This window comes from Balaenoptera borealis (assembly GCF_965194805.1).
Source record: "Balaenoptera borealis genome assembly, chromosome: 18".
NCBI classification, from domain to species: Eukaryota; Metazoa; Chordata; class Mammalia; order Artiodactyla; family Balaenopteridae; genus Balaenoptera; species Balaenoptera borealis.
Genome location: NC_138877.1, coordinates 51,892,578 through 51,905,983, shown reverse-complemented (window position 1 = coordinate 51,905,983; position 13,406 = coordinate 51,892,578). Strand labels below are relative to the sequence as shown.

The window sequence follows — 13,406 nt, the reverse complement described above, 5'->3', positions numbered from 1 at the left end:
TAACATAGCTGTCTCCTCACATAGTTACTTTGTGTGTGGGGTGAGAGTACCTGAAATCTACTCTCTTTGCAGATTTCCAGTATACAGTACAGTATTATTAACTGTAGTCATCATGTTATACAGTAAATCTCTAGACTATTTCTATCCTGTATAACTGCAACTTAGCACCCCTTGAACCAGCTCCCTATTTCCCCACCTCTCCATTTCCTCCACCTTGCACGCTTGGTAACCACTGTTTAACTCTGCTTCTATGTGTTTGACTCTTTTAGATTCCACATATATGTGAGATCATGCAGTGGTTTTCTTCCTGTGAAGGTGATTTGACATGGTGATGGAATTTTTTCTAAATTAGCTTCATGTTAATGGAATACATATACTTTTGAATAAACATTAAGCCCAGTTGTCATTTTATATCGACTAAATGAGGGATATTATTGCGCTCTTCCTTCGACACAAAATATCTTTAAGTTATACTATGTAAATGGAAACTACTTCAGCTGCTTCAAAAATTTTTTGAAATAAAGTGGGACATAAATAAATGACTGAATAAATGTTCATTCATATATGTTTTCCTGTTTATATTTGTTTATTCATTAACATATTAATTCAAACAAGTAAAGCGATTTTCTTATTTTATAATGCCATTTAACTTGAAATGTATTGTAATGTAAAATAGTAAATAGCACTATCTGTGTTAGCTCTGAAACGTATTCTTATTTACTTAATATTTATCACACTTAGATACTAATCAAATTAATCCTTTAGAAGATCACGGCATATTGAAGTTTATTTTCTAACAACAGAATTTCTGACAATCTTAGTTTAAGATGAAATATCCATTATAGATGAATAAATTGTATCACAGAAAAGAGTTCTAGCCCCAAATGTTTAGTTACTGGATTTAAGGTAGCAAGCAGTTCCACATGGGGAAAACTAATACTTGAAATAGTCTTAGCAGTAATTAAAGATCCAGAATGTAGAAGAGTTAAAAATTAACTACAGGTACTATTCTGAAGTGGAAAGTGAAAGGACATGGTATATGGTTTTACTCCTACTTCAAATATAGAAGCAAAAATATAGACATCAAACAAAACTATAAATCTTGATCAAAACTGTATTTTTAAATTCCCCTCAGTAAAGCAATTAAACATGCCTCAGAATTTTCTTCTGAGGAATCTACTTCCTTGTTGAATTCATGTGCCTTTTCGTGTTTTCTGGATATCTAAAATAGAATCAAAGATTCGACGTTTAAATTTTTTTAAATCACAAACTATCATTGAATTAAAATAAAAGCAATGGAAATGCCTATTTTTATCAGAGTCAAAGTACATTTTGAGAATTTCAACTATATGTGACTTTCTGTCTGCAAAGCTATTCTGACTCATAAAGAATCTATGTATCTACAGAATTTTGAGTATAAAATTTAAAAGCACATTGGCCTCACTGTAGCATATGTATGTGTTTAGTGTCTCTGTCTACCTGATGGCTATGCAATGGTTTTTCAGGATGAAATAGATTGTCTACAGAAAGAGGTAGAAGAGCTTAAGAGTAAAAATCTCAGCTTGGAGTCACAGATCAAGACTATTCTGGATCCTTTAACCTTGATGCAGGGCAACCAAAATGAAGACAAACATCCAGTTGCAGATAATCCAAGTAAAATTGACCCAGAAACTGTAGCAGAGTGGAAGAAAAAACTTAGAACAGCTAATGAAATCTATGAAAAAGTGAAAGATGATGTGGAAAAGTTGAAGGAGGTAAGTTGTGGTTGTTTTTAAAATTCTGCAGTATTTTAAGTACCTTCAAAAGTATAAGTCACCATATTATTTTGAGTCATCATTAGATGATTTGGGGGGAAAGGACAGAAATCCCTGGATGAGCATTTATAAGGAATTGGAAAACTTTTTCTCCTTAAATGTTATTAGCTGCCAAGAAATATCAGGTGGTTCCATTTGTGACTATAATTAGAGACTCTGTAGTGCCTCTATATGAGTTTGCATCTTCTTGTGGAAGAGTGACATCAATTTAAAGGATGTATTTCTATTCCTCTCGTTGTGGTTTGGCTGAATTTTGGTTTTTAAGCTTATGTTAGTGACTGCCCTGTACGCGTAAAGACAAACACCTGTCCATTTCCCTACCTATAGAATGACAGGTTTAGACCATATCTTTTCTAGCACTACCATTCTCTGATTTTTTAAATATTGTAAATAGTTAAAGATTTAATGACTAATTCCAAGAGAGCTGAGAGTAGCTGCTTTAGACTACTCCATGCAAAAGAATATTTGCCTTATGAGGCAGGTTCATTTTTTCCAATTATTCTTCCATCCATACAACAAGATAAAGAAAGCATAGGTGAAAAGGGCAAACCTCTAGGATTTTCCAGTCTAGGAAAGGAGATGAGATCCATACTGTCAGCACTAGAGGTAATAAGTGCTGTAGAGCTTTGCTGGCCAAAGGGACTAGCCTTTAGCTTGGCTTCAAGTTTATCCACAGTGGAGTCTTGTGCTGAATAGAGATGGTTTTGTGGTATCCAGGTCCACAACCACCCATTCAGCCCATCTGCGTTCTCTTAAAATACTGTTACTGTGCTGAATTACTAAATCCTGCCTCCTGAAATCATTAATGCTCCATATGATATTTTAAAGATGTGCTACCACATACTGATCTTCAGTGAGGTTAAGTAGCAGAGAAGTATCTGCAACTTAGTGTGAATACTAAGTCAAATTGCATACCCACGTGTAAAATAAATGCCATTTAGGCTCAGAAAAGGCCAAGATGAGACAAAGAAGGGAACTTAGTGCTTTTAGAGAATAAAGAAACTGCAGACATAATTACACCGAGTTTGTTACAAGTTTAGGGGAAGTGTGTAATTTCTTTGGTTTTCGGTAGCCAACATTAGCATTTTGTTTAAGAAGAGAAGAGGACATGAAAAGGAAATACAGCTGGGAAGTCACAGTATTTATCAATCAGCCATGTCCCCTTTAACTTTTCTTCTTCCTGAATGATCACTAAGTTCTATAGGGTCTCTTTGATAGTTATTGAATTGCATTTAAATTTTTGGCAATAAATGTTTCTTAGAGCATGAAGATGTGTATGAAAACTTTACTCTGGGCTTATAAGAGTGGTATAGTGAAAAAAAAAAGAGTGGTATAAGAGATGTATGTAAAAGAGAACTACATAAAATACAGTTTTTCTTTGTTCTTTTAAAGGTCACATGTTAAATTCAATACCCAGAGCTACCCTGAGACCTCACAATTATCTGGGATAGTTAATAAGCCCATTTTGGTTGCCCAGTGAAGGTATTAGGTAGAATTAGGCAATAAGCTGGGACATAAATAAATTTAAAAATATGGACTGCAGAGGCAAAACCTGAATGTAAAATACAAAATAATAACATAGTGTAAATCAAATATAGGAGTACTAAACATTCAGAATAAAGGACTACCTAGAACGAGTGAAATGGACTTTTTTTTTTTTTTGAATTTTTGAATTTTATCTTATTAATTTTTTTATACAGCAGGTTCTTATTAGTCATCCATTTTATACACATCAGTGTATACATGTCAATCCCAATCACCCAATTCATCACACCCCCACCACCCCCCCCCGCCACTTTCCCCCCTTGGTGTCCATACATTTGTTCTCTACATCTGTGTCTCAATTTCTGCCCTGCAAACCGGTTCATCTGTACTATTTTTCTAGGTTCCACATATATGTGTTAATATACGATATTTGTTTCTCTCTTTCTGACTTACTTCACTCTGTATGACAGTCTCTAGATCCCTCCACGTCTCTACAAATGACCCAATTTCGTTCCTTTTTATGGCTGAGTAATACTCCATTGTATATATATACCACATCTTCTTTATCCATTCGTCTGTCGATGGGCATATAGGTTGCTTCCGTGACCTGGCTATTGTAAATAATGCTGCATTGAACATTGAGGTGCATGTGTCCTTTTGAATTATGGTTTTCTCTGGGTTTATGCCCAGTAGTGGGATTGCTGGATCATATGGTAATTCTATTTTTAGATTTTTAAGGAACCTCTATACTGTTCTTCATAGTGGCTGTATCAATTTACATTCCCCCCAACAGCGCAAGAGGGTTTCCTTTTCTCCACACCCTCTCCAGCATTTGTTGTTTGTAGATTTCTGATGATGCCCATTCTAACTGGTGTGAGGTGATACCTCATTGTAGTTTTGATTTGCATTTCTCGAATAATTAGTGACGTTGAGCAGCTTTTCATGTGCTTCTTGGCCATCTGTATGTCTTCTTTGGAGAAATGTCTATTTAGGTCTTTGGTCCATTTTTGGATTGGGTTGTTTGTTTCTTTAATATTGAGCTGCATGAGCTGTTTATATATTTTGGAGATTAATCCTTTGTCCGTTGATTCGTGTGCAAATATTTTCTCCCATTTTAAGGGTTGTCTTTTTGTCCTGTTTATGGTTTCCTTTGCTGTGCAAAAGCTTTTAAGTTTCATTAGGTCCCATTTGTTTACTGTTGTTTTTATTTCCATTACTCTAGGAGGTGGATCAAAAAAGATCTTGCTGTGATTTATGTCATAGAGTGTTCTTCCTATGTTTTCCTCTAAGAGTTTTATAGTGTCCGGTCTTACATTTAGGTCTGAATCCATTTTGAGTTTATTAATGTGTATGGTGTTAGGGAGTGTTCTAATTTCATTCTTTTACATGTAGCTGTCCAGTTTTCCCAGCACCACTTATTGAAGAGACTGCCTTTTCTCCATTGTACATCCTTGCCTCCTTTGTCATAGATTAGTTGACCATAGGTGCCTGGGTTTATCTCTGGCCTTTCTATCTTGTTCCATTGATCTGTATTTCTGTTTTTGTGCCAGTACCGTATTGTCTTGATTACTGTAGCGTTGTAGTATAGTCTGAAGTCAAGGAGTCTGATTCCTCCAGCTCCGTTTTTTTCCCTCGAGACTGCTTTGGCTATTCGGGGTCTTTTGTGTCTCCATACAAATTTTAAGATCTTTTGTTCTAGTTCCATAAAAAATGCCATTGGTAATTTGATAGGGATTGCATTGAATCTGTAGATTGCTTTGGATAGTATAGTCATTTTCACAGTATTGATTCTTCCAATGCAAAAACATGGTATATCTCTCCATCTGTGGGTATCATCTTTAATTTCTTTCATCAGTGTCTTATAGTTTTCTGCATACAGGTCTTTTGTCTCCCTAGGTAGGTTTATTCCTAGGTATTTTATTCTTTTTGTTGCAATGGTAAATGAGAGTGTTTCCTTAATTTCTCTTTCAGATTTTTCATCATTAGTGTATAGGAATGCAAGAGATTTCTGTGCATTAACTTTGTGTCCTGCTACTTTACCAAATTCATTGATTAGTTCTAGTAGTTTTCTGGTGACATCTTTAGGGTTCTCTATGTATAGTATTACGTCACCTGCAAACAGTGACAGTTTTACTTCTTTTCCAATTTGTATTCCTTTTATTTCTTTTTCTTCTCTGATTGCCGTGGCTAGGACTTCCAAAGCTATGTGGAATAATAGTGGTGAGAGTGGACATCCTTGTCTTGTTCCTGATCTTAGAGGAAATGCTTTCAGTTTTTCACCATTGAGAATGGTGTTTGCTGTGGTTTTGTCGTGTGTGGCCTTTATTATGTTGAGGTAGGTTCCCTCTATGGCCACTTTCTGGAGGGTTTTTATCATAAATGGGTGTGGAATTTTGTCAAAAGCTTTTTCTGCATCTATTGAGATGATCATATGGTTTTTATTCCTTAATTTGTTAATGTGGTGTATCACATTGATTGATTTGCGTATATTGAAGAATCCTTGCTTCCCTGGGATAAATCCCACTTGATCATGGTGTATGATCCTTTTAGTGTCCTGTTGGATTCTGTTTGCTAGTATTTTGTTCAGGATTTTTGCATCTATATTCATCAGTGATATTGGTTTGTAATTTTCTCTTTTTGTAGTATCTTTGTCTGGTTTTGGTATCAGGGTGATGGTGGCCTCATAGAATGAGTTTGGGAGTGTTCCTTCCTCTGTAATTTTTTGGAAGAGTTTGAGAAGGATGAGTGTTAGCTCTTCTCTAAATGTTTGATAGAATTCACCTGTGAAGGCGTCTGGTCCTGGACTTTTGTTTGTTGGAAGATTTTTTTTTTTTTTTTTTTTTGGTTGGAAGATTTTTAATCACAGTTTCAATGACATTCCTTGTGATTGGTCTGTTCATATTTTCTATTTCTTCCTGGTTAAGGCTTGGAAGGTTATACCTTTCTAAGGATTTGTCCATTTCTTCCAGGTTGTCCATTTTATTGGCATAGAGTTGCTTGTAGTAGTCTCTTAGGATGCTTTGTATTTCTGCGGTATCTGTTGTAACTTCTCCTTTTTCATTTCTAATTTTATTGATTTGAGTCCTCTCCCTCTTTTTCTTGATGAGTCTGGCTAATGGTTTATCAATTTTGTTTATCTTCTCAAAGAACCAGCTTTTAACTGTATTGATCCTTGCTATTGTTTTCTTTGTTTCTATTTCATTTATTTCTGCTCTGATCTTTATGATTTCTTTCCTTCTGCTAACTTTGGGTTTTGTTTGTTCTTTCTCTAGTTCCTTTAATTGTAAGGTTAGATTGATTATTTGAGATTTTTCTTGTTTCTTGAGGTAGGCTTGTATAGCTATAAACTTCTCTCTTAGAACTGCTTTTGCCACATCCCATAGGTTTTGGATTGTCATGTTTTCATTGTCATTTGTCTCTAGGTATTTTTTGATTTCCTCTTTGATTTCTTCAGTGATCTCTTGGTTATTTAGTAACATATTGTTTAGCCTCCATGTGTTTGTGTTTTTTACATTTTTTTCCCTGTAATTCATTTCTAATCTCATAGCATTGTGGTCAGAAAAGATGCTTGATATGATTTCAATTTTCTTAAATTTACTGAGGTTTGATTTGTGACCCAAGATGTGATCTATCCTGGAGAATGTTCCACATGCACTTGAGAAGAGAGTGTAATCTGCTGTTTTGGGATGGAATGTCCTCTAAATATCAATTAAATCTATCTGGTCTGTTGTGTCATTTAAAGCTTGTGTATCCTTATTAATTTTCTGTTTGGATGATCTGTCCATTGGTGTAAGTGAGGTGTTTAAGTCCCCCACTATTATTGTGTTACTGTCGATTTCCTCTTTTATAGCTGTTACATTTGCCTTATGTATTGAGGTGCTCCTATGTTGGGTGCATATATATTTATAATTGTTATAACTTCTTCTTGGATTCATCCCTTGGTCATTATGTAGTGTCCTTCCTTGTCTCTTGTAACATTCTTTATTTTAAAGTCTATTTTATCTGATATGAGTATTGCTACTCCAGCTTTCTTTTGATTTCCATTTGCTTGGCATATCTTTTTCCATCCCCTCCCTTTCAGTCTGTATGTGTCCCTAGGTCTGAAGTGGGTCTCTTGTAGACAGCATATATATGGGTCTTGTTTTGGTATCCATTCAGCAAGCCTGTGTCTTTTGGTTGGGGCATTTAATCCATTCACGTTGAAGGTAATTATCGATATGTATGTTCCTATTACCATTTTCTTAATTGTTTTGGGTTTGTTTTTGTAGGTCCTTTTCTTCTCTTGTGTTTCCCACTTAGAGAAGTTCCGTTCGCATTTGTTGTAGAGCTGGTTTGGTGATTCTGAATTCTCTTAGCTTTTGCTTGTCTGTAAAGCTTTTGATTTCTCCATCGAATCTGAATGAGATCCTTGCTGGGTAGAGTAATCTTGGTTGTAGTTTCTTCCCTTTCATCACTTTAAGTATATCATGCCACTCTCTTCTGGGTTGTAGAGTTTCTGCTGAGAAATCAGCTGTTAACCTTCTGGGAGTTCCCTTGTATGTTATTTGTCATTTTTCCCTTGCTGCTTTCAATAATTTTTCTTTGTCTTTAGTTTTTGCCAATTTGATTACTATATGTCTCAGCTTGTTTCTCCTTGGGTTTATCCTGTATGGGACTCTGCGCTTCCTGGACTTGGGTGGCTATTTCGTTTCCCATGTTAGGGAAGTTTTCGACTATAATCTCTTCAGATATTTTCTCGGGTCCTTTCTCTCTCTCTTCTCCTTCTGGGACCCCTATAATGGGAATGTTGTTGCGTTTAATGTTGTCCCAGAGGTCTCTTAGGCTGTCTTCATTTCTTTCCGTTCTTTTTTCTTTATTCTGTTCCACAGCAGTGAATTCCACCATTCTGTCTTCCAGGTCACTTATCCGTTCTTCTGCCTTAGTTATTCTGCTATTGATTCCTTCTAGTGTATTTTTCATTTCAGTTATTGTATTGTTCATCTCTGTTTGTTTGTTCTTTAATTCTTCTAGATCTTTGTTGAACATTTCTTGCATCTTCTCGATCTTTGCCTCCATTCTTTCTCCGAGGTCCTGGATCATCTTCACTATCATTATTCTGAATTCTTTTTCTGGAAGGTTGCCTATCTCCACTTCATTTAGTTGTTTTTCTGGGGTTTTATCTTGTTCCTTCATCTGGTACATAGCCCTCTGCCTTTTCTTCTTGTCTGTCTTTCTGTGAATGTGCTTTTTGTTCATAGGCTGCAGGATTGTAGTTCTTCTTGCTTCTGCTGTCTGCCCTCTGGTGGATGAGTCTATCTAAGAGGCTTGTGCATGTTTCCTGATGGGAAGGACTGGTGGTGGGTAGAGCTGGCTGTTGCTCTGGTGGGCAGAGCTCATAAAACTTTAATCCGCTTGTCTGCTGATGGGTGGGGCTGAGTCCCCTCCCTGTTGGTTGTTTTGCCTGAGGCGACCCAGCACTGGAGCCTACCTGGGCTGTTTGGTAGGGCTAATGGCGGACTCTGGGAGGGCTCATGCCAAGGAGTACTTCCTGGAACTTCTGCTGCCAGTGTCCTTGTCCTCACGGTGAGCCCCAGCTACCCCCCGCCTCTGCAGGAGACCCTCCAACACTAGCAGGTAGGTCTGGTTCAGTCTTCTATGGGGTCACTGCTCCTTCCCCTGGGTCCCGATGCACACACTACTTTGTGTGTGCCCTCCAAGAGTGGAGTCTCTGCTTCCCCCAGTCCTGTCGAAGTCCTGCAGTCAAATCCCACTAGCCTTCAAAGTGTGATTCTCCAGGAATTCCTCTTCCTGTTGCCAGACCCCCGGGTTCAGAAGCCTGACGTGGGGCTCAGAACCTTCACTCCAGTCGGTGGACTTCTGTGGTATAAGTGTTCTCCAGTTTGTGAGTCACCCACCTAGCAGTTATGGGATTTGATTTTACTGGGATTGCGCCCCTCCTACCATCTCATTGTGGCTTCTCCTTTGTCTTTGGATGTGGGGTATCTTTTTTGGTGAGTTCCAGTGTCTTCCTGTCAATAATTGTTAAGCAGTTAGTTGTAATTCCAGTGTTCTCGCAAAAGGGAGTGAGAGCATGTCCTTCTACTCCGCCATCTTGAACCAGTCCTGGACTTTTTTTCTAATGTTTCCAGGGCTAAGTCAGTTTTGAACAATTATGAAGCCAGTGTTGAGAATGCAAAATATAATAGTTAGCTGAAGTCTTCATTACTCTTTTAGGTGCAACAAATAGGCAGAACTCTCCTCTTTGTAACTTTACCCACCTGATTCTCCTGAACTTGAAACTGTCTCTAATAGTTGAGGAACTAGCCAGCCCATAAAGAGAATCTTAGAGAGCAACAGGACTGGTGAGAGACCTTGACAGAGGGGATGGGGAAAAGAAATCAAATGAGGTTCTAATTTAAGCCTGTCATTCATCATCAAAAAGCATTCACTAAGTGCCTCCTCTTATGAGGGCCTAATTCATTGTTTGTGTGTATGAGGAAGTAAATTACTTTTCCTGTGTCTTCAGAGGGGCAGTAATGGTATTTATCAATCACTTAAAGAATTAACCCTCCACAATCCTGGTTGGTTTGCACCCACGAAGATAAGCAGGTGCTCGAGCTCAAAAGGAACCTAGATGAGTCTAAGTGAGAGAGTTAGGCTTGTTGCCCAGAAGAGTGTCCTCTGTCCTGCTTCTCTTGTCATCCTCTTAGGGCATTTGTGTGTTGTTGGGCAAATAATATAGTCAAAAGTTCTAGAAATTATTGGTCAGATTTTTAAAATCTGTTTTCAAGTTTTCTTGGTTTAAACCTGTTTGTTGACAAATGTTCTTGTGACCCCTTCACTTTGAATGTTAGTGTTCTAGTCAGACAATGAATTTCTCTTGCCAGGTTGGTAAGATCAGTTCCTAGTCTAGGAAGTCTTATTTTTTGTTGGAATTGAAAAACACAATGACTAGGGGGTTTAAATGAAGTAGCTTTTAAGAAGACTACAGTAGACACACTACTTTTTGGGCTGTCAAGATTCAATATTGAGCTTCTAGATTTTCTAGCAATTAATGTTTTGTCAGGCAGTTTTTAGGTATCATAGAACTCAAAAAAGAAAATCATACTTGGGATTTTTTTTTTTAAATCAAAAGAGAATCCATAGAATTTATTAGAAAACATTGATTCAATTCTAAGAGTCCCAGAAGTTGTGAGCCAGAGCATTTGAGAAAGCCATTTTGAAGAAAGCAAGCTATGTTATCACTAAAAACTATTTTTAAATAGCAACCAAAAATCAATCTCATAGCTCAAGATTCTTAGCATTAGTTTTGTGAATAATTGCATGCGGTATAATGTTATCATGCTTAGAGTATTTAGTTATGTGAAAAAGGAAAAGAAAAAAACATATTTGCCATTAGTTTAGTCCCTTAATGACTCTAAGCTGACTAACATAGTTCCGTTTATTTCCCTGGATAGGGGATTTGCAGAGTGCTTGGGGAATATGGATTAAAAATGCTTGGTTGCATTCACAGTTTCACAAGTCATTCTCAACGGTGATTTTAAGTTTCTGAAGACATGTTCTAGTATTCAGTTTTCTGATATTGTTGCTCTAAAAAATACAGATGGCTCATGTCATTATTTTTACAAGGCACTTTTGTTTTAACTTGTGCTTAATTATTTTCAACACTTTTTTTTTTTTCTAAGGCAAATAAAAAATTGAAATTGGAAAATGGTGGCCTGGTGAGGGAGAATTTACGACTGAAAGCTGAAGTTGATAACAGATCACCCCAGAAGTATGTATTTTGCTAACAGAGCAATGTTTCAGGTTATGTCAATGTTTTAGAATAAGCTGCTGTTATAGTTTGTGTTTGTCATTTAACTCTTTTCATTGAAGCATGTAAGTTTAAATAGAATGTCTTACCTCTAAACATCAAGTGTATACTTAAGTTACTGGTAAAATCTTAGTCTCAGTTAAGGCTAGTGTTGAAGAAAAGATTTCCCTCTTATCCTTTTTCCTTATCTGATTAGCAAGAGGATTGTTTTATGTGACCTAAGATAGGTGAGCCTTCACTTGGTTTTACATGTAACTGTTTAGTGGTCCTAACAAAGAGTAGGGAGAGTAACATAATGCCCTTTAGACGTTTTCTGAAATAATCATAGTTAAAATTCATATAGTGCTTTCTCTTTGCCAGGTACAACAACCTGTGATGTAGAACTATTATTATTCTCCATTTACAGATGATGAAATGGAGGCATAGAGATCAAATTAATTTTTCTAAATCTGCACTGCTAGTAAGTGGTGGAAATAGGATTTGAACCAATGTAGTCCAGCCCCAGAATCTGTGTTCTATTACATTACATTGAAAACTATTACACTACCCATTACACTAAAAAGCCTATCTGAAATAGAATTTTAAGGCATCATTTGTTGAATTTTGGACTGATTTGAACTATACAATTAAATGAATTTATTCTTTTATGATGGGATAGTTTTCACTCCATTCCAAAAGGTAAGCAGTTGGAACTATTGACCCACTTAACAGTTAGTTTAAAATGATAAGAAACCATTGAGAGTTAAGACTTGAAGATTGAGAAAAGATGGGAGACAGTGCTTAAGGTTGTTATTCTTCTAGGAAAAAAAATGACAAGTGAAAAGAGAATTTGGCCCCCATCCCTCTGAGGAGTGGCATATCAGAACTCCACACTTTCTTCCCATCCAACCATTAGACTTCATTTTTTCCTAATGGAAAAAGACAAAGACAGACATAAACAAACAGTGGAAATTTATCCTACCAGAGGTAGTTCTCTGCTTGTCATTTGAAAAGGAGAAAATATTGCCTTCAGTAAAACAAGTGTAGTATCAGGAAATGGTAGAAATAAACCATAATTACTCAAAGCAGAGATAACTAACCAATAGAGAAAGAAGCATAGCTTTTACTTTTAAATAGTTCCTTCCCCTGTGCTCTCCAACCTCATTTTTCTTTCACTTCAGATAATGTCCTACTTTGATGAATTAGTGAAATAAACTTAAGAAGTGTTGCCATTATTATATGGCGGTTTGAATCTCTGCTCTTCTCATTTATTGGCAGCTCGCCTTGCCGGTCATAGTAATGCTTGTCCGTTAGCCATTTCCCATGGCAGGCTGAATGGAACGAAAGCCATTTTGTTTGTAGCTTTTATTTCTTGAAAAGTTGCCCACCAGATTTCAGATTTAATACTAGCCACCAGGATGTGTGTTTTTAAATAGCCATGACTCCTACCTGATAAACAATTGAAGAATCTTATCTAAAGAAACCTCACCGCTATCTATTCTAACAAGCAACCACACTTCTGAATCCCATATAACTTTGGGATTTGCTATCTTTAACTTCCGTTCCTTCCCTTCAGGGGAAGGGAACAGTTTCACTTAAAAAACGATTTGAACTGACCCTTATTCCTGATCAATTTGCAGTGCATTGAGGTATTAAAAGCATGGCTTTTGATTTATAGCCTTGTTTACTCTGCATCACCAAACCCTAGTGGGATTCAGAGAGAAGCTGACCACAGCTGAAAATACCCAGATCTGGTTCACCTGAAGAGAGCTCCTATTCGTATTGAAAAGAATGTGAAATTTCAAGAGTTTAAAAGTAAATGCAAGCAAATAAAAACCATCTATTCCATTTCATTCCCTTGATTAGGAAGTGCCTTGACAAATTATTTTTCTCTTGTCTACTTGGTTAGGTGTCAAGATACACTTTTTATACACATGACCTTAGTTTCTGATGTATCTTTCAGGTTGTGCAGACATATTCTACAAATCATGCAGAAGAGAGAGCTTTAAAATTTAGATACTAGAGAGGAAAAAAATTAGGAAGGTATATTTGTTAGCTTGGACTGCCATAACAAAATACTATAGACAGGGTGGCTTAAACATTGGGTATTTATTTTCTTGCAGTTCTGGAGGCTAGAAATCCCAGATCAAGGTTCAGCAATTTCGGTTTCTGGCAAGGGCTCTCTTTTTGGCTTGCAGACAGCTGCCTTCTCACTATGTCTTCACATGTCAGAGAGAGAGAGAGCGCGCACGCTCTGGTCTCTCTTCTTCTTCTTATGAGGATGCCAGTCCTGTTGGATTAGGGCCTCATCTTTATGGTCTCATTTAACCTGAATT

The 13,406-nt window shown here is 36.8% G+C and overlaps 1 protein-coding gene across 5 annotated transcripts in view; it reads left to right on the top strand.

Moving 5' to 3' along the window:
• The window catches only part of OBI1 (ORC ubiquitin ligase 1), a 48,867-nt gene that overhangs the window by 13,808 nt on the left and 21,653 nt on the right, over positions 1-13,406 (top strand). For 2 of the 5 annotated variants that reach the window (XM_082365960.1, XM_082365959.1), the window contains 3 exons: positions 270-315; positions 1,506-1,754; positions 10,964-11,052. In XM_082365960.1, coding sequence (XP_082222086.1) covers positions 270-315; positions 1,506-1,754; positions 10,964-11,052 — 384 coding nt within the window. Of the gene's footprint in view, positions 1-269; positions 329-1,505; positions 1,755-10,963; positions 11,053-13,406 lie in introns of all 5 variants that reach the window. The other 3 variants (XM_082365957.1, XM_082365958.1, XM_082365961.1) reach the window with 2 other exon arrangements.